The sequence below is a fragment of the Eucalyptus grandis genome, chromosome 5, assembly GCF_016545825.1.
Source record: "Eucalyptus grandis isolate ANBG69807.140 chromosome 5, ASM1654582v1, whole genome shotgun sequence".
NCBI classification, from domain to species: Eukaryota; Viridiplantae; Streptophyta; class Magnoliopsida; order Myrtales; family Myrtaceae; genus Eucalyptus; species Eucalyptus grandis.
In genome coordinates, this window is record NC_052616.1 from 10,195,992 (window position 1) to 10,217,684 (window position 21,693).

The window sequence follows — 21,693 nt, forward strand, 5'->3', positions numbered from 1 at the left end:
TGGTTTATCACTTATCAGTGCACATGTAGTGATAAAGTCCAGTTAGGGAACAACGCTGAGTGCGATGTTGTGGGTGTTGGTGATGTTAAAATTAGAATGCATGATGGTATCGTGAGGACATTGACTGGAGTGAGGCATGTTCCAGAATTGAAAAAGAACTTAATTTCCTTGGGTACCCTAGATTCAGCTGGTTACAGATATTCTTCAAAAGGTGGAGTTCTGAAGGTTATTCGAGGTGCCTTGGTGATAATGAAAGGAATCAAGCATAGAGGCTTGTATAAACTTCAAGGTGAGACAGTGACAAATTTCACTGCGGAGACGTCAGATGCATCTATTCGAGAGTTTATGGACTGCTCGAAGAAGACCTGGAGGTTTGTGCCGATGCACAAGTTTGATGCTGGTGTCAAAATCACACAGTCAAGAGTTTTAATCGAAACGGAGACTGGTAAGTCGATTAAGCATGTGTAGACTAACAATAGCATGGAGTTTTGCTCAAAGCTGGTAAATAAATTCTGCATGAAAGAGAGCATAGTGAAACACCACACTAGTACCAATAAACCACAACAATTTGCAGAATTGATTAGCAGAATATTACTAGAAACGGCCCGAAAAATACTCTCTAGTGCTGGTATGGCTAGGAGATTCCTGGCTGATGTGCTTAGTACGATAAGCTGCCTGGTAAATAGATCCCCATCAACTGCTATTGAATGGCGGACTCCTAGAGAAGTGTGGTCAGGTAACGTTGCTGATTATTCTATTTTTAGAATGTTTGGTTGCCCGTGTTATTTTCAAATGAGTGATGGTAAGCTCAATGGGAGGGCAATGTGCATATTTCATGGCTATGCACAAGGTGAGCGGGGCGATCGGTTATGGTGCCCAGATATAAATTCACATATTAACAGCAGAGAAGTTACCCTTGATAAGTCTCCCATACTTCTAGCTAGGAGTGTTTGTGGCAGTGTTAATACGGATCTGGACGGTGTTCAGCTTGAGGTGGAGTTGCGACCAAAAACTTCTGAGGTAGCGAGTATAAGTGCTAGCAAAGTAATCGACACAAAATGGTGCTCATAGCGAGGTGGAGCCTATAAAGCCAATGGTTGCTGTAACTGCTGATATTGACAAGGTACGTATTTGATCTCCTAATAGATATGGATGCAACAATGGTTTTGCTTTATCTACGGTTAAGGAGGTTGTGTCGGAAAATCCTTGTGGAGCAGTTAAAGATGCATGTGGAGTTGGTATTCTGATGAGGTCCTCGGTTATGGCGAAGTTCAAGCGAAACTTGGACTTAGATAATATACGTGTTGGTTGAGCCCATTGGGGTATGGGAAAGGAAAAAAATTTGAATTTTTACAAAGCGATTGCAATTTGGCTCAAACATCAAGCCAAGGTACAGATTGTTAAATTATGTCTTGAGTTTGAGCGTTTACAAAACGCGATTCGCTAGAAAAGAGAAAATATAAAATTAAATAAAAGGAGCAAGGATTTTCAATTTCACTTATCTTCAGGAGGAGGAGCCGAATTCTTCTATCCATGGTGGGCCCCCACACCATGGGCTTTTTCTCCTTTTAGCCGATTGAATTAAAGGGAATGAAGTTCTCTGCACGTTGAAGAAGTGGTGGGCCCAGAGTCGAAGTGTTGACTCTGGGCACACGCGCACACACGCAAATAAAAGAGGAAAGAATCCTCACGCGTAAGAAGCCAACAGTGGTGGGCCCTCGACTTTGGGCACATGTATAAAAGGGTTTCTTCTTTGCTGGAGAGCTCCCGCCGAAACCTACGTAGAAGAGCTGCTGCACGTTCAAGCCGAGCGATAAGAAGGAGCCGCTGCAGCTTAACGTAGAAGGAAGCCGCAGGTTGCACGAAGCTTCAAGACATACGCGATTTCGTACGTATGCAAATCAGGCATACGGAGAGCGTTTTATTTCGAGCTTGAACGCATAGTAATTTTATGTCGTGAGTTGGGTTTGGGGTTAAATTAGGACTTGGGAAACACCGAGAGAGTAGTGTTTGAGTGACTTAAGTTGTATAATCTCCTTGTATCGCTTGATTTATAGTGAAATTCACTACTGCTTTCCCCGTGGACGTAGGTCTTTACGGCGAATCACGTAAATACGGTGTCGATTTATTTTTTTTCATCTGTCTTTATTATTGTTAGTATGGTGCAGCCTTCATCATACCCCAACATATTGCTCTCCCCAACAGAGACACTCAAACAACCTTGTGACAGAAGCAAAAGGCACAAATCACTATGACACTTGGTGGTGACCCATTTCTGCAAGATGATTTTTCTACTCTCTCTCCCCTCTGTCAATATCTAAGGTGAAGATCACTAAATTTGGTTATGGCTTTTGGATATCTTTCTTTGCTTTTCCTTATCAGAGAATGTTAGGGAGCTGAAAGGAGGCTTGGGACTGTGTTGCAGTAGATAAAAAGGAGGTAACGTCAGCTTCATATTCTTCGCATATGCTTTTTGCTCTCCTGTTGAGATTTTTTGTCTGGTTCTTTTTGGATCTGCGGTTTGGCAATGCTCTGTGTGATCCGTGAATTGACAAAACAAGAAGAAATGCTTCCGTTGGCAATAACTGTTGTCATCGGCACATGGAGAACTCTGTGAGCATTGCAATATCTCAGGATTTTAGCCTCGGTTTTGTTGGAAGGAAATGGTCGAGATAAGAATAGGAAAGAACGTCAAGAAGAAGAAAATACGTCGTGGAAATGGATAATGATAGTCGGTGCCCAAGGGTGTGAAGTTGAATCTGATTGCTTCATCTTCATTATAACAGGTGAAAATACTCTGAACTTTGGTATGATGGATGCTTGCCTGTTACCTCCTTCATTTTCCTCCCTCAAGGAGTTTCGCATTATGATGAGCTCTCCATGAAAGAGAGTTTGATCTTTTCAGATAGCCTGAAGGTACATAACTACTAGTTACTTTTTCTGGGTTTACCTTAAAATTCGATTGATGTTCCTCTATTTTTTTCACCTATTAGATGATCAAATTCCTCATGATCTAGTTTACATCATGTTTGAATTTCAGGGTGAAAGGGTTTGGATTTGTCTTGCATGCTAATCATAAGCTTTCTCTAATCAGGACTTGAAGGATCTTAGGAAGCAGTTATACTCAGCGGCTGAATATTTTGAATTATCTTACAACGAACAAGATCATAAAGAAATGTGAGATGCATAGGTTTTCAATTCATCATAGTGTACCGGCTTGAGCATTTATTTGTGTTGCGCATCTCTTTGTTGACCTTGTCAATACTGTAGAGTGGTGAACACGCTCAGAGATTATGCAACCAAAGCTTTCATCAACACTGCGGATCACTTGGGCTCAATGACTTATAAGGTCAATTGTCTCCTGGATGACAAGATTGGGGAAGCTTCTGCAATTGAGCTTAGGTTCTCTTGTGTTCAACAGGTGTGCTATGTAATGTTCTCTTGTGTTCAACAGGTGTGCTATGTAATTAGGTTTTCCTTGTATTATAGCATTAAGAATGAGAAGGGCTTGCATACCCTATGATCTACCATGTGCACGGTCTAATAAATTGCAACTTAACAAGAAGAATTAAGTTCTTGATACCAAGAAATTATTCCAAATAAACTACATGACTTGCCGGATTATATTACATTGTAACAAACTAATTGGCAGAGCAAAATATATTCTAAATAGCATAATATATCTTGCTTCAACAATAATATGGAAAATGGCATAGAGAACAACTATCTCTCGTACTGTTGACTCATTTATCACAAATAACGAATATAATCTTCAACCCTATTTTTGTGTTTTAGAGACGACGAATGTGTGAGATGTTCGTAGACCACGGAGGCCTATCTCAACAGTCGCTAGCGATAAGGACTCCGAAGCACCACATACGATATATCTTACCAGGCATGCTTCCCTTCACAAGATTTGTCATTGGTTTATTAAGACCAAAAGATCGAAGTTGGTTCATGCTTAAGAACTTTCTTTCAGTTTCAAAAGCTAAAGACGGTGGAGACAACAAAAATCTGCGATATTGCGTGACAAATGAAGTAAATGGCGAAATATCAGCAGGTTAACATTGTATGACTCTTTTTCTAGTTTAGCTTCCACTATGCACATTTCACGGAACAAGATTTGGCCTATTAGATGTAAAAAGTTCATGAGTCATAGAAGTAGCTGTTCTCTCGCTCATCATTTGCAAAAGTGTTCAACTTATTCCATCAAAAAGCAGAACATCAAATGCTACTACTGACGTACTAATAACTTTTTTAGCTTTCCAAAGAAGTATATCCGAGAAATATAGAGACTTCTGCATCAATCGTCAGGTAACTTTTGACTGAATTTGTTCTACTCATCCTAGCTCCGGAAAGACCTGATGCTGACAATGGAACCCTGATGCAGGAGACGGCATTTGGCAACACAATTTCCACAATCCTCCCGAACGGGCCCCCTTTCATTCGTAAGTACCTTGTCCAACAAAAAAGCAGGTCGGTATTGAATACTCCAAATTGGGGGTAAGAGCATTAAGAGTGCCCAAACTTTCGTATGTGCTTATCCAAGTGCCAAAACTTTATTTTTGCTCACTTTAGTGTCACAAATTTGAAAAATTAATCATTTGAGTACCAATTCCGAATTATCTCCCCAAAAAATTTGACATAGACGCTGGTTGTTTAACGTGGCTTTGCAAGCACTAACGTGGACAATTTTTAAAATACTTTTTTTTATTTTTTTTTGCTTTTTTATTTTGGGCGGGCAAGAGTCACCAACCGCAAAATCCTCGCCCTTAGCCATGAAGGCCCTAAGCAAGGTTGTGAAGGCCCTAAGCGAGGTGAAGGTCTCACTAGCCACTAAACTGGCAAGTTCATGGCAGATCGTGTGAGGGCTGCCTCGCCCTCATAGTGAAGGCCCTATGCGAGGGCATCACGTCCTCACTCGGCAACGTTGCCCAAAGTTGGCGGGGGCTCTCGCAGCCTCGCCCAGGACTTCACATCCGAGGGCGAGGGTTTCGCAACCAACAAGGGTCGTCAGTGACCCTCATGGCAAAAAAAAATAAAAAAAAAAAAACAAAATTAAAAAACAAACTTAAAAAAAAATTCAAAAAAATAAATAAATTCCAATGTAGAATGATTTGCTAGAATTGACACTCAAATAATTGATTTTATTCTGATGTGGCACTCAAGTGAACAAATTTTTTTTTGACACTCCTAATGTTCTTACCCCTCCAGATTGCCATACATAGCGTTTACATCATGTTTTCATGCCCTATGATTGTATCATATATCATGTAGTCAGACAAGCTACTAATGCAAGCCACACTTTTTCTAAACAGAAAAACGCACCTCCCCATTTCTATTTCAATTCACACGTTCAAGTTCTCTGGCCGATAAATCCACATCTCCAAACCCTTCTAACGCCAAAAAACGAGTAAGCATCAATGAAATTCAGTGCAGCTTAGCTATTAAGCTTCATTTTTTGTTGGACATGTCTTGCGGACATGACCTCTCATGGCCGAGTCTGTTATATGCCCATATGAACATCCAGTACCCATCGGAACCCCGAAGATCCACTTCAATGTCTACTCATGTTGAGAGGAACAGAACTGATATCGAGCTATGTTCCAGCAAAAACAAAAGTCTCTTCAAGGCCTTGCTTAGCATGCGGAAGTCAAGAAAGGACAGCAAGTTGTACAAGTTCCTGGACGAGAAATAAGAAGAGATAAAGGAAACCAGATAGACCCACATATGAGTTTCTTTGCATCAAACATGTACCTAAATATGTTGAAGATCACTGGAAATACATTGATTATGTCGTATAACTAAAAACTTTTCAGATCAGACAGCTGCAAATGAATTTGGCACCAGAATGCTCCACATAAAAACAGGAGCTCAACTGTACAGATTTCATATGTGACAGGCAGAAGATTCTTGCACACTCCATCCAGATGCTTGACAGTAGCAATATTGTTGATTGAGCAATGGATATGGTTCAAAATCCAAGATCAAAACTGGGACACTCAGCCTTCACTTTCAATGGATCTCTATCTCCTTCAGGGTCCATTCTTTTATCACTAGCATCGCTGTGAGAACCGTGTGAAAGCAATGCTTCAGAAACAAGATTGTCGCTGCAGCACTTGGGTTCAGCTTGCCCATGAGAAGGCTGCAAACGTTAATTGCAGCAGATGTACATGTTAGTCATACAAAGCTCAGTGAAATTGAGAATGTCCTCAAGGTAAAATAAAGAACTAGATTTTGGACAGGGATGCATTAGAGAATTCAAGCAGGGTCATGCATCTAGTTTGAACATTCCCTGCGAGCAGTTGCTACCTGCTGCTAATTTAATTCAGCTTGTCCAATAGTTTGGACGAAAGAGTTACATCAAACATCAAAACTCATTAATTTCTGAGGGAATTTCCAGATGCTTAGAGTGACAATCTTGCCACAGACGGGTCAAAATAGAGCTGAAAGAATCTATTACTGAAAATAGAGCAGGACAAGTAGCTGTGAAATACCTGTGAGTTGCCAATTGCAAAGTCCCCCGTCAAGTAAGATTCATTGAATTCAGAGGCTAATTCTGATGATATTTTACAATGTCAGATGATGAAACATATATTACAACAAAGCTAACACTAAAACTAAAAGAATGCTGGAGTGAGTTAGATTGCACTAAACCAACCTTTAGACTTCATTAGACCAGGTAACTTTTCATTGTTGGTGGCATCAGTCAGATTTCCAGTGTCGACATTCTCCACCGAAGCCAGCTCAGGAGCTGGTGCTCTTTGTCTTTGAGCTCCATCACAAAACTTATCTGGATCCTGAAGCTCCTTTGTTAGGGAAGCAAAAGTTGCCTTCCTTTCGTATGAATTTTCAGCAATGGCAACTTGATCTAATGGTTTTCGCAGTACAGATAGTATTTGACAGGCTGCATCGATTTGATTGCAAGAGATCATTTGCAAGCTATAGTAACACACATAGGTTCCTCCAATAAACATGAGAACTAACTTTCAAAGAAATGCAAAATGAAGTGAGCAATGCATCAAAATCAATAAAACCAATCCCAAGCTTAATTGATGACATTCTCTTTCTAGAGCAGGTCCATGAAACAATCTATCGATTTTGCAGGCTTTACAAAGCTTACTGTAAATTACTTGATGCACCTGAATAAGATAAAATTATTTTCATTGTGCCTAAATCTAACTGCACATGTGAAAGATAGTAACATCAAAAGGCAGAAGATAATTCTAATATAGAGAAATTTCTCCATAGAGTAATCACCATCACGTAGAGGCTTGGTCTCGGAAACTCTCCTGATGCAATCTGTGCTTTTCATACCAGATATTCCACTGTTTGAATCCAAATCTCTCGCTGGATGGACCTTCCCCAAAGTTTTGTCTCCATGTTTATGCCAGGGTACTGTAATATCCAAAGGTCAAGCGTTAGGCATCAAACAATTGAGGCACATAGAATTAATATCTATAAAAGAAAGAATTAGATGTTCCAATTCTGAATCATCTTGAGGTGACCATATCAGGTGTACAATCCTCCTCATATAAGTGCCCCTACTTGGTTAGGAAGGTAGCAACTTTCTCTTAACATGTTCTTTCAACATATTCATTTCCAATTGTATCTTAACACCCACAGATCCACATAAATAACCTCCTTAGTACTTCACTAGGACATAGCTAGTCAAACAGGATGCATCAAGGAAAACTACATCTACAATGAAGTTATTGAAACATCTAAATAGCATTGGCTGAATCAATAATGCTGCAAACCTCCCAGGATTGATTGATCAACTTTAGCACCATCCACCTCCCCATGGCCTGTCCTCATTTCTCCAGCAGCACGACATGGTTCACAATCATTCAAACCCATTGGCCCCTTTTCTTTCACCACATGCTCCCCAATATCAACCAAGTGAGAATCGAACACCAGAGATTTTCCAGTTCCCAACACTTCATCTCTCCTAAGAAATTTATTCACCAAGATGTTCCTACTAGCATCATACAGTGTGACCTGAATGATCCAAGGGGAAGAAAACAATTAGCGGAAAAGTGATTCCAGGACCTATAAAAAAGCCTTTGAACTTTTTTGGGTAATGAAATGCATTTAATTAGTGTGATGCTTAGGGCACATAGTGAACCACTATCCAAAAAACAGAAGTGATTCATGTTGGATCAGCAAACAAAGTGCCCAGCCCAGTTTAATGAAAAAAGCAGTGGCTTAATGAAACATCCATGAAAGTGCCTCGAAATGACCTGCCTCCCTAGGGATCCGCAAACTTCAAGCTGCAGAAAACCATCATGGTATTTCTTGGCCTTTTGAGTTACTTGTGTTGTGTACAAAACCTGCCATTCTACATGACAGGAAAATGTCAATCTCCAAGTAGGACATGCTCAGAATAATACAAAAGAGGGGGAGCACATAGGCCACAAAAGCACATTCACATGCTCATGGGTGTCAAAAACGGCTGAAGGACAATAGTGGACCTGATATTGATTTCATTATTTCAGTAACCTCAAGCTAAAATGAGGCAGTAAATATGAAGCAATATGAAGACGATAACTGGCTACTTAATGAAAACTTTATTAGAAACTCTATCAGGAAGTAGAACGAGCAACTGGCTCGTTAATGAAAACTTCAATAGAAAATGTAAAAACCATGAAGGAATACGCTGAGGAATCCATGTAACTTAGCCCATATGATCTCCTCTTTTGCATGGGGTTCTCTTAAATAGGATTCATTCTTCAATACCTAAAGCATGGTGCTAGAGCTATGAAAATATCAAGAACATAACCTGACAAGGTAAATTGCAGATTTTCCAAATGAAAGGACAACCTCAGACCACCTCTGAAGCACAAAGCCGGAACGTTAATACATAGTTTTCTATTTGGTAAATCTTCTATCTACTATACATTTTCTCCACTTTAACTCAAGTGTGCTATCTGTCATATGCAAGGAATTTCAAAAATCCATCTCATTAAGCAGTATAGAGTTTTGCCTATGACAAGTGCGAAAGTTTTCTAATGGCAACTTCGATTTCACCAAGGAAAAAAAAGTGAGTTCATAATCACATAAGAACGTGCAACAAATGTAGAGACAAGGCAACTAGCAAACACTCTTAGCAAACTGAATATGCATCCAAGCAAAATCTAACCTGTTACGCCTGATTTTCCAGCATCTAATATACTCCCCTTTGCCCCATTCTGATGCATCTGGCCATTTTTTTCTTCTGAAAGAGTACTAATGAATACATGTTTCAGTGCATCACAATCAGAATCAGGTAATTATCATAGATCATGAAAAACATGAAGAGAAGAGAATCTCGCTCCTTAACAGAAAAGGAGAAGATGATATAAATAACAGATATGGTTTTCAATTGTGATCTCTCTATATTTGGTCAATGAAGAAAGTGTTAACTACATATAAAAACAATGAACTGACTCTTGGTGTCTGCAAGTTCCAGAATTTGTTGAAATCGTCCCACAATCATAAACATCCCATGAATTTGTGTCCGTAAAGCACCAAATCACATTGTGTTAAAATATCAGTTTGGTGAGTACGGAGCATCCCCTATTTACATAAATTTGCAGAGCAGCTGAATGATAGGATCAGTGGGAATATAAACAATCAGGGAGAAAATGTTGACAATCAATTGACAGTTCAAGACTTTAGGAGAGGAGTTAAGGCAAATTACCTCCAAAGAAAGAATCAACAGGAAAAAAAACAGCTATTTATAGAACACCTGCTAACAAATCAAATTGAACTCTATTCCAGGGTACCTTCTACAGCAGATTTAACGGTAGTAACATTACGCTGCTGCTTTTGCATATATAATTTTTGAAGAGAACTGAAGCTGTTTCCACTTGCATTTAGATTTAGTTCCCTCAAAGATTCATGGTTTGCTTCACGATTGCCAACTTCAACCAAATGACCAGAAATTCCATCATCTCCCCAGGGCTTACTTCTTCAGCTTTGTTCAGGAACCTACTATCTAAAAGTTTCCAGTTCGTATCATACAAGAAAACCTGGTAAAGGCCCCAAAAAGGTTTCAATGATCTGAGCCATGTTTATCCTGATAAAATTTTTTCACTAATCTGTAGAGAAAGGTATACACCATGAAGAAGAAAACTAACTAATTAAGGAAGGAAGACCTGAAATATTATTTAGCAACAAGACAGCTGGTATTATCTAAGGTTAATGATCAGTAGAGATGTAGACTGTAGAGCTTGACCTGCCGAGTGATAGATCCACTGCTTGTACAACGCAAGAAGCCATCATGATATTTCTTTGACTTTTGAGTTAATTGTGTTGTATACAAGACATGCCAATCTATATCAAAAGGAATATCACGTCAACTGCAGTGCTAAGACAACAATAACAAACTTATGAATGTAACTACATAGAGAATATAGAGACCAGTTTTCTGAGGGAAAGTCTGGAGTTATGCAAGGAAGCTCCAATGTTCTTCAAGAGCAGCAATTTAAATATGTGAACAAAATACTGATGTGACTGAGAAGATTTGATATACAAAGCATCAAATTTGAGTAAATATTTTTTGAATGGATGCCACACGTAGTGTAACAACATGCAGAAATTATACACCCAAAGAAAATCAAGAACAGATTCACAATCCAGGAGATACATCAAGAGAAAGACACGGCCTGGCATGGGCATAGATGAGTCAGTATAAGTCCAAACTCACCTGTCGTACTTGATGTCCTTGAGTTCGGACTCGCCTGCAATATGCCGTACTTGTTCATTTCATTCTTCTTGAATTCTGAAAATAAAAAAAGCAAAGGAGACAGGTAGATGATGGGCACAACATTGCAAACGTATGAGCATGAGTCATCGATTTTCAAACCAACGGAGACACCAGCATTTAGAAAGACAAATATGTAAGAACAGACAATACCGGAACAATCAGATACGTTGACGAACTTGTTTCTGTGAAGCAGATTCGTTCGCTTAGGAACTTTATTTTCTCGGCTGCAAGCATAAGTATCATCGAGAGGCTTTTGCCCTCCTTCAGGCTCTCCAACATCAACCAAATAAGCATTGAACGTCAGTGTCTCACCGGAGCAAACAACTTCGTCGTTCTTCAAGATCCTGCATTCCAACAGCTGGTCGCTGTCGTCATACAGCATTACCTGTCGAAAAATCCGATCATCAATCACGGCATGGCCTAATCCACTCAGAACAAGCTCAATCGCGGGGAGCACAACGACCAAAACCACAGAACAGAACAATCCGCGAGGACAGTCAAAACCGAAATCCTTAGCAGCATCGAGCCGTTGCTATCTAGCCTGATCGAGCGAGCTGAATTCAGGGAATCGATCGCCACTGCAGTGTCGACATGGACTACTAGCCGATCAAAACCGAATGATGTCCCAGCCCAATCGAAGGTAACCAAATTCGCCGATGGAGTTGAGCTGGACATCAATGGCGGAGATGAGTAGTGAGTGAGAGAGAGGGGACGCACCTTGGCGGAGGAGGAGTGGAGAGAGAGGAAGCCGTCGCGGTAGAGCTTGCGCTTCTGCTTGAGGTGCTTCGTGAAGGTGACGTTCCATTTCGTCGGAGCCTCGTCCATGGCGGTTTCTGCATTTGGAGGATGATGATGAAGAAGAAGAAGAAGAAGAAGAAGAAGAATTTCTAGGGATTTCGGAGAGCTGCGAGTGAAGTGGTACCGCTTTCGAGAGCTGAAATGTTATGGCGGGAAAGGAGCTTAAGAGCGCTAAGACGGTCTCCAAGCATTTTAAGGTTTTTGGTTGAGCCATTAAATTCATTGTTATGTGCCAAGTAGGAATCATCAATTGTTTTTTGTTTTCATTTTTTTGATATATCTCTAGATATTCAATGCGAGATTTCTTCTTCCCCATGACTCTCACGCGCATATTTGGTAAGTTTTGGCATCAAAATATACCCTGTACAAAAGTCGTGGTACCGCTAACGTACTTATTCCCGATTGAAATGGCTATTAAAAAAATCTAGGTTCAATTGCCGGTATATGGCTTCCAAATTGAATGTGAAGTGTTTGCATGTAATGAAGTGTCTGTTACAAGGATATTCAAATGAAAAATGTGTTGTTGTCGTAGCATGGAGCTTTGACTTCCCAAATTGTGTGGATGGGTATAAATGGGTTGGATCGGTAAATTGTACTATACTAAAATGGGTCAACACGGATTAAAAGAGTCGGATCATTTTCAACTTAATCCAAATCCAATCTGACTCACTCATCTAACGGACTCCTTTATGTGAAAATATATTTTCATTGTTCATTATAGATATTTTTTAATCGTATAAAATACATTTTACACTAAAAACTGAAAACTAATACACTTATAATAAATTTACCTTAAATCAATTTTTGGATCACAAAAAACCTGAAACTATTACACTTATGAAAAATTTACCTCACATTATGATTATTAAATTTTATAATCAAATTGTTGAGTTGTTTTTACTATCCATTTTTATTAGTTTAGTCTAATTTAACAAAAACTAATGAATAGTAAATTTATCACAAATATATTAATTTGTGATTTTTGTGTCATAATAAAAAGTTGATGGTAAATATGCGACATTAATACAAATTTACAATAAATGTGTTATATGGATAAAAGTTTTAGATTTTGTCACAAAAAAAAATAAAATAAATATGTAATAATGATCATAATTTAGGTTTTTTTTTTTTTGTTTTTTCCCCATTTTGCATACCATCAACATTAAAAAATCAAGGGCTGTTTCTAGAAATATAACAATACTAATTGGAAATTGGACTCTTTCTTTTCGGCCGTTGGGCGTGGCAGTTTGGAAGCTCACACTTACATTATCTAATTCATCCATTCTGCAACTTGCCCCATTCGTTCTTTTCATTCTCCATACCATCCTCGTGGGCTTCAATCGACGGAAGAATCTGTCGCTTCACCTGCTGTCAAGAGAGAATTTGCGACTTGCGGCATTGGAAGATTGCGAAGTTCTTCGCGAGCGCCCCGTGAGGGGGCAAGCCGAGGGCGAAGGGCGTCTGGGAGGAGGCGGAGCGGATCCGATGCTTCTCCGAAGACGCTGAGGCAGTGCTCGTCAGATGTTTGACGAAATGCGCGAGTGAGTAGCAACCGGGCCAACGCAAAACTGAAATCGGCATGTGCAATTGATTTATTTGCATGTCGCCATCACCCGATAGAGTACATGATTCATATTGATCGGCCACAACTTCTATCTTGCAAAGATTTGTGTACGAGAGCGCGCGTGCGACTGGAAGCAAAGATTCATCTACCGACTTCTATCTTGCCGACTTGCATGCACACAAGAACGTACACGTATCTTGGCGGGTGTGACTTGAGAGCGCAGATTGCAGAGTACATTCCGAAAAATATCGAAAGAAGCGACACCTACTGTTTCTAATCGTCCTTGACTTTTCTTCGTGTTTTCAATGCATTGCTTAGTTGTCTCATTTTTTCGATATGATCGAATACGTCTTTCTCAAATAGAAAGCAACCAAACAAATTGTTCATCAACCAATCCTCCCCTCAATTGCATGCGCAGACAATTCTTCATAATGTTCATTGTGGAGAATGATCTTTTTTTGGTAAATTAGTTTAGCTCTACTGCTCAAAACTTCAAGAGTTGAGGAATGACCGGGAGAACGATTTTGCCAACTCGTCATTACAACAAGCAAAATCAATCTACAAGCAACCAGATCGAAGGAAGGACAGTATCTTTCTGCCTTCTCGCGGCCTTATTCCTCCTCTATTGTATTATCTTTCTTTAGTGTTTTGGTACTTGTTACAAACTGAAAATGATGTTTCTGTTGGGCTTTGTTCCGCTTGCCTTATAGCAACAAATGTTGAATGGGGCAAAAGCGTGCACGTTTATGGGGTCGAACTTTATATACAAGAATGAATTTTAAAATTTTTATCCAGACGTCGCCATATAGTTCAAGCAATTGAGCTAAATTTGGAGAAAGAACATTCACATATCAATTGCCACTGACATGGACTACTAGCCAATCAAACCGAATCACGTCTGAGCCCAATCAGAGGTGACTAAATTCGCCCGATTGAGTTGAGCTGGACATCAATGGCAGAGGAGATCAGTAGTGAGGGAGAGAGTGGGGAACGCACCTTATTGGTGGAGTGGAGAGATTGATGGAGTGGAGAGAGAGGAAGCCGTCACAATAGACCTTGCGCTTTTGCTTGAGATGCTTCATGAAGGCGACCTTCCATTTCGTCGGAGCCTCATCCATGGTGGTGGATTCTGCATTTTGGGGATGGATGAAAAAGGAGAAGAATAACAAGAAGAAGATCTAGGGATTTTCGAGAGCTCAAGTAGTAATGGCAGGAAACGAGCGAAACAAGCTTAAGTGCGCTAAGACATTAAATTCATTATTACGTGCCAAGTAGGAATTATTAATTGTTTATTTATTTATCTCTAGACATTCGACATGGGATTTCCTCTTTTCCACAACTCTAATGCGCAAATTTGGTTTCTCTTTGATTTTGGCATTAAAGTGATCCATTGAAAAGTTTTGACATCAAAGTAGGCTCTGCACTAAAGTCGCGGGGCTTGTAGTGTACTTATTTTCCGCGATTTTGTTTACTACAGCTGAGGCACGAAGAGAATGAGAGCGAGATGAGGTTAGTTTGGTTGCACCCAAACTGTTTGGTGAAATGTCTATTAAAAGAATCTAGCTTCGACTGTCCGTATGGCTTCCAAATTGAATGTGAAGTGCTTGCATTTAAAGACATGTTTGTTGCAGGGATATACAAGTGAATGACGTGCTGCTATCGCACCATAGAGCTTTGACTTCCCTATTGTGTGACCGGGTATAAATGGATCAGGTCGGTTTTTGGTTAGGTGTGGGTTGGGTTGGTAAATTTGTACTATACTAAAATGGGTCAAAACAAGTTAAAAGAGTTGGATAATTTTTTACTTGACCAAAAAATTTGTTACAAATGTATTAATTTGGGATTTTAGGATTAGATTGACTTTCGTGGTATTAATCCAATTCAATAAAAATTAACATAGATTAAATTTATCACAGGTGTACTAATTTAGAGATTTTTTTTGGTCGAAAAATTAATTTTAAGTAAATTTATCATAAGTATACCAATTTGGGATTTTTGTGGTCAAAAAATTAATTTTGGATAAAGTTGTCATAGATATACCGGCTTGGATTTTTCATGGTATTAAACCTATAAAATATTGATGATAGTATTGTGTTTGCTAATTCATTTGTTCAAGTTGTTCCAAATTCTTGAGTTTATATCATGATCATTATCAATTAATAATACGTTAATTGAGTTTTCTTTATGCTTAAGTGTCGCGACCTCTTTTTCTCGGCGCCCGCAATCGGGTACGAGCGCCTAAAGGAGGCTAATGGCTCGGCTGAAATTATTAAGCCCGGACTCTCCCAAGTCCACCAATTCACGACTTAATGGTTCAAGTTTTTAACCCGTAAATCAATTTTTAAAATGGAGTCGCCACTAATCGTTTGGGGTGGGTTGATTAGAAACCCAAGTGAAGTATCGGGAGAAATACTCACTCTGCGCAATTAGAGAAATTAGGATCGGGGACTTGATTATACTAGTTAATCACCGTACCGCTTCGGTCACCTGTCTTGTTTAAACCTGAGATTTCTTGGATGCTCGAGGAATTTTCCATGCATTTTTAGAGGAAAAACATTTTTGAGTCATTTTCTAATTTTTGGACACAAAGAGATTTTTTGGGGTTTTTTGGTATTTTTTTTGGAAAAATACAAGTCTTTTTGGCTTTTCATGAATTTTTGGCCTTTTTTTTTTTGGATTTTTGGCATTTTTGGAAAATATGAAATATTTTTGATTTTTTGATTTTTCGGAAAATAAAATATTTTTTTAAATATTTTTTAATATTTTTGGAAAATAAATTATTTTTGATTTTTTGATTTTTCGAAAAATAAAATATTTATTATTTATTATTTATTATTTATTTAAAATATTATTTTATATTAAAATAATATAAAAACTGACCCAGGTCGGATCCGCGGGTTGGGTCCGACCCGAACACCCGACCCGACTCCCGCCGCCCACAGACCGCGAACCTTACCCGATTTTCCGGGTCCGGATCCGCTTCGCGACCTAGAAAATCGCAAACCCTAGGGTTTGTGAATTCGCGGCGCCGAGGAGCTCCAGTGACGACGACGGCGAAGACGGCGGCGACGGCGGAGATGACTGGACTATGCAGAGGGAGATGGCGACGGCGACGGGGACAGCGCGATACTTGCTCGGTGACGGCGCAACGAGGGCAAAGACGACGACGGCAAGACCCACGCGAATTCCTTCCCCTCCCGCGTCTCTCTCTCTCTCTACTCTCCCTCCGGCGAGGCTCAGATCTGAGGCCGCGAACCCTCGGCCCCCCTGAAGTCTCTCAGTGGGGTGTCCAAGGGCTGCGACTCGATCTGGCTTCGTCTCTCTCTCTCCGGGATCTCTGTGCTCAGCCTCCACCCACTCGGATCTCTCCCCCTCGTCTCCGGCCGCGAGTTCTCGGATCTCAGCCTGCTCGTCCTCGGCCCCCCTTCTGAAGTCTCTCTCTCAGATCTCGGCCTGTTTCGAGGATTTGCAGCCTTCGATCCTTCTCGGCGTCCGTGTGTGTCTCCGACGACGGAAATGGAGGCCTATTTATAGGCCGAGGGGCGGCCGGTCGATGGAGCTCGACCGGCGGCTGCCGTGGCCCTCGCCGGCCGAACCGGCGTCCCATCCGACGCCAGCTACCCCCTACTCCATGTGCCATCGCCGTCCGGTGCCAACTGCTCCATGTGCGTCGCTGTTCATTCCGTTTGCTCCGGCGTCGCGCCCTCCGGCGTGTGTGCTGCAACGGTGCGAGGAAGAAGAAGACCTGGTTGGGCCGGGCTGAGGCGGAAATGGGCCGAGGAGGTCTAGAGGAGGGGCTTTTTTTTCTGTTTTTTCCATTTTTCTTTTTTTTTTTTTTTTTCGTTCATTATTATTTTTTATCCGAAAAAGATAAAATAAAGTAAAATAAAAAAAAAAAGTAAAACCTAATTAACTAAAAGGAAATTTTAGGCGTCAACACTTAAGTAATGGTACATCACCTTTATCATAAAGTTATCAAATAATTCACTGTTTACATCTAGTCAATTACATCATGGGTATGGGACATGAATACTGCACCATCTTTTTCCACACCCTAATTAATTCAAACCTTTTGACTGCGGGAAGATTAGCAAGGAGGATCTTGGAGGTTGCCCAGAGCTAAAGAATAAGTTACTGAGTAATTAGCATTTTTCGAGGAAGTCTTAGCAATCAATAAATAAATGTCTTAGCATTTCACTTTATAAGAAATTCCATCTATAACTTTTTCTCATGCAATGGAGAAGAAGAGGAAGAGCACTAGACTCCGTATTAGGAAGGACTCTCTGATAATGCAGTTTCATTCGATATTTACTTAAATCGTGGTCCAGTAATAAGTTTTATATACTCCAAGCTTTCTCTTTTCTAGAATTTCAATATCATGATTGGGCTAAAATATCTTTTAATTCAGGCTCAACAAGTTAAAATATTAAGCTGGGTCCTCTTTAATTTGAGCTAGCTCATGGATAGGGTAATTTGGGCTAAAAGGATTTGGTCCTTTGAACTTAGAATGGTGAGGAGAAGAATGATCACATCGAGAAGGGTGTTGAGAAAAAAAAAAAAGGCGAAAAAGAATACGTCAATAATAGCGGGAACACATAACTCGAGTAGTTAGGAAGAAAATGACTCAAATACATAAATCATCTAAATATTATCTTAGTCTATCTTTTTCACCCTGACAACCCAAACATTGCCAATCGAGTCTTTTTGAAAGACATTTATATAGTATAAGAATGTACCGTACATCTTGAATCATCAACTGTTAAAAAGACATTAATTGATAGAAAAATGTAACTATCTAACAAAAGTGAATAAGTGAAATTTGAATGTTATTTTAAATCTTAGTGGTACCTAGTGTTTAAGCGCTCCCACACCATATAATAAAAGAGAACTCTCCAATAATGAAGTTTCGTTACTCGAAGCTTCTAAGTAGTCCTCAACAGATTCGGCATGGTTTAATCGTCATTTTATGTGAAACCATATCTTTTATGGAATGTTATACTAAATTTGCTAGTGAATTCGTGGGATGACAGAGAAAACCAAAGGCATCAAACTTACCTATTAATGGTTTGCTACTCATGTCTATGCCTGTACATGCATCGTATTTAGTATTCCAAAGCTCTGTCCAAACAGCGGTTGAGTAATGTTTGTCGAGTAATGTCTGATGTATTTTAGCAATGTCATCAACCTTATAAAGCTGGTCCCCACTTATATTTTGGAACTAATGTTGACTTCTTGTAAGTTTAAGTATTGCCGCGTATCTTGTGAAGAATTGTTTGGTGCTCATGAAGGAAGTATTATTTAAAGTTAATTTTTCTTTCTTGTATTTGGATATATACCACCAAGTATGTGGAACTCAATATATGACCGTTTTGCGGGAGCATAAACTCCATGTTGTCTCGTTTTAAGTAGATGATGAATGCGTATGTTTATAAGCCATCTTGTGAGTACCTAATGGAAGAGGAGGCCAATGCTTGTCTAATGAAGTTCCCATATTGCATATTTCGCCAGGCAATTCCTGCGGGATCTGGCTATAAGTTCCACACTCAGATTGGAGCACGCCTTGAGCCATAGGTATGCTCAAGTCTGCCTAAGCTTCGGGCCCATCTTCAACTTTTTGCCGATTTTCATAGCTCATACTGCTAGGAAAGGCATTTGGCTGTTTTGAGTTTACTGTAACTACTAATATCAGCACCAACAAACTTCAAATTTTGGTCGGTGCATAGAATATGTTATGGTTTCAGAAACACCAATGTGTTTTGCCGATAAAGCCACAGCCTCATGTTGACGATGGGCATCTCAGGCACGACTTTCTTGGAACAATTTCTAAGCAAGCATCAGTAGAGATTGAACCAAGTCCGTGTCTATACTAAGTTTTCTTTCCTACACTTAGAGTCGATTATATTTAGTGCCATTGCAACAAACTTAACAAGAAAATCACTTTGCGGGATTTGGTAGCTGCCGCCATCTGTATCATCTCCGACCACTAACTTGAGCACCAAACTATTAGTTCAATACTTGAGATGAGCGTCTTAGCAAAGATCTAATTCAATGAGTTGCAGCACTTGAACCTCCACAAAGAATTTTCCCATTTTTCGTTTGCATGCGTGACTCGAAGCCCACATTAACATGATCTTGTTGAATCAATAAAAACCAATAGATGAATATGTCCTGCTGCAGGATCTTGATCAGTTTGAAGAGAACTCAAAGAACTCGGAATATGAGTTCAATTGTGCAGCTGCATCATGAGCTGAAAGTACGTGAGATCTGCTTGGCTTAAACATCTCCAATAATCAATGCAGTTGATTCTACAATTTCCTTTTTCTACCCAAGCAAAAAATTAGCCACAATTTGTAATTGATTTCTGAATCAGTCAAGCGCTGACTAAACCACTAATTAATAAGCTGTACATGCACCGAGTGAATTAATGTTATTCTTTATTAGCGAAAAAGAAAGATGTTGGCTCCAATCTAGCTTCTGCACCTCCCAAGCGAATCAATTATTTATGATATCAGGAGCCCACTGGCTGAATGAACTTATGAACATTTCATCACGGACAAAGAAGAACTCATTCCCAGAGCATCTCTTTTCTTTTAGCAACAATAACCTGGAAGTTAGGCTATTTCTTTCCAGCCATTACGGGTAATAGTTTCGAAGCTCACACGCACATCATTGTCATTTGCGAAAGCTGCATTGTCGTAATTCATCCATTGTGCAATATTGGCCACCTTGTTCGTTTCATTTTCCCTATCATCCTTGGCACTTCAGCGGGGGGAATCTGTTGTTTCTTCGCTCGCCGTCAAGATTGTGACTTGCTCCCGGAAGATTGCTAAGTTCTTGCGAGCGCCCCAAGGGAGGCCAAGTGAAGATGAAGGGCATGCGAGAGGAGGCGGAGCGAATTCAATGCTTCTCCAAAGACGATGGATGGGGAAGCGTGAAGAAACGAGAGCCATCGCTTGTGGCGTCGGAGACATCATCACGAAAGCTTGCGTTGGAGATGAGAGAAGATCCGAGCATTTTGTAGCGCTGGTCAGACTTCTGACGAAACGCGTGGGTGAGAGTGGAAAGTGGGGGTACGTAAAACTTAGATCAGCACGTTGTTCCTTGTCACTCTTCCAGATTCCTCATCACTCATTCCTTGTCCATCCTTCTCGCAGGCGAACGTTCGAGCCTTTCTTTATCACAGAAAAGAAAAACCACTATGCTCCCACACCATTCCCGACCACTGAGATTGAACAAGAGATATGGGCAAAATCTGAGATTGGAATCCTCATTTGAGTTTGTTTTGTGTAGTTGAGAATCTTGGGATCCGCAATAGCTTCAAAGAATTTTGCATGATTCCTGCGATCCTTTAGATGCCATCAACAACAGAAGTTCGAAAGTATATCCTTTCTTTTCCGCTAATCAGGAAAAGTCCTTGAAAGTATCTATTAGCTATGGCATCCGTGATCATATTTTACCTGAAGCAGTAAAACTACACCCAGCATTGCACCTCTTCCAGATGGGCAGTTACATCATCTACACTTGTCGGCTAAGTCGAAATTTGTTGTGTAGTATCGTACAGAAATTCATGAAGACGTGGAGAGGCTAAGGAAATAGACTCCTTAAAAGGAGTGCGGAGGATTAACCTTGACAGTCATCGTTCTTAGTGGACTTCTTGCGGATAAAGCAACGAAGAGCGAGTGGGAGACAGTTCACACAGACATCGATCGACATTTTAGTGGGGAAAGTGACCCGTTGAAAGTGTCTGGGGTTGAGCTAGGAGGATTTACCATATTATCTGAGGTCATGCTTCCTATATAGTTGGGTTCATGATATCCAATCGTTAATGACTAAAATCTTTAATTGTATAATCTTGACTAAAAAGCTAAGAATTAAAGATGAACTGAATATTTTTGTGTAAGCAGAGAGCTCTCCCATCCGAGACACAACGGCACAATTATTAGCCAAGAGTGGTGATTCCCAGCAATTTGTGATTCACTGGTGATTCCCAACAATTTGTGATTCACTATGTTATGTGGTTTTCATTTTTAAAGTCGAAAATTGTTGGTTCCACTGAAATGATGCTTTTGATTTCAAAAGATCCTTTCTTCGAATTGTAGAAGACATGATCGCAGATGAATTTCCATTTTGAGTAATATTATTTTCTATGTTTAAATGCCATATTTCTTTTACTTTCTTGAGAATACTTCCCACTGAAAATTTTCGCCATGGATTATATATTCATGATTCCAAGAAAAAATCTTCACGGAGAGTTATTTGAATTCTCTGCATAGCGAAATTGTAATTGATCGATGATGTTTAAAAATTGAACAGACAAAGAAAATGCAAAAGCAGGGAATGCAAATTAGTGATAAAGCGACGTACGGTTCTAAAAGGATTGCAAAAATCATATATTTCACTTTTATTTGGATATTTTAACAAAGTGGACTAGTAATTTCTGGAAAAAAGAAAATTGGCTCCAATCTAGCTCGTGCGCCTCTCTAATGAACCGCCTTTTTAGCAATTAATGCGTGTAGACCTATTATTGGGGTTTTAAATAAGAAAGAGAAAATTCATATTTTTTTGTGCAGAAAGAGCAATG

The 21,693-nt window shown here is 39.8% G+C and overlaps 2 protein-coding genes across 5 annotated transcripts in view; one reads left to right on the forward strand and one right to left on the reverse strand.

Annotated features, from left to right (window-relative positions):
• Positions 1 to 249: 249 nt before the first annotated feature.
• Positions 250 to 4,681, forward strand: LOC104446114. Its single transcript, XM_039313296.1, has 8 exons — positions 250 to 445; positions 941 to 1,020; positions 2,797 to 2,916; positions 3,095 to 3,177; positions 3,271 to 3,421; positions 3,796 to 4,060; positions 4,272 to 4,314; positions 4,391 to 4,681. The coding sequence occupies exons 1-8, from the start codon at positions 250 to 252 to the stop codon at positions 4,485 to 4,487; spliced, it is 1,035 nt and encodes a 344-aa protein (XP_039169230.1). The 3' UTR covers positions 4,488 to 4,681.
• A 975-nt stretch (positions 4,682 to 5,656) lies between these two features.
• LOC104443901 overlaps positions 5,657 to 21,693 on the reverse strand; it is a 130,441-nt gene continuing 114,404 nt past the window's right edge. For 2 of the 4 annotated variants that reach the window (XM_039312964.1, XM_039312965.1), the window contains 6 exons: positions 8,244 to 8,341; positions 7,761 to 8,001; positions 7,261 to 7,398; positions 6,662 to 6,907; positions 6,498 to 6,559; positions 5,660 to 6,145 (listed from right to left, as the gene is read on the reverse strand). In XM_039312964.1, the coding sequence (XP_039168898.1) occupies positions 5,975 to 6,145; positions 6,498 to 6,559; positions 6,662 to 6,907; positions 7,261 to 7,398; positions 7,761 to 8,001; positions 8,244 to 8,341 (956 nt within the window). In that variant the 3' untranslated portion in view covers positions 5,660 to 5,974. Of the gene's footprint in view, positions 6,146 to 6,497; positions 6,560 to 6,661; positions 6,908 to 7,260; positions 7,399 to 7,760; positions 8,002 to 8,243; positions 8,342 to 21,693 lie in introns of all 4 variants that reach the window. The other 2 variants (XM_039312966.1, XM_039312963.1) reach the window with 2 other exon arrangements.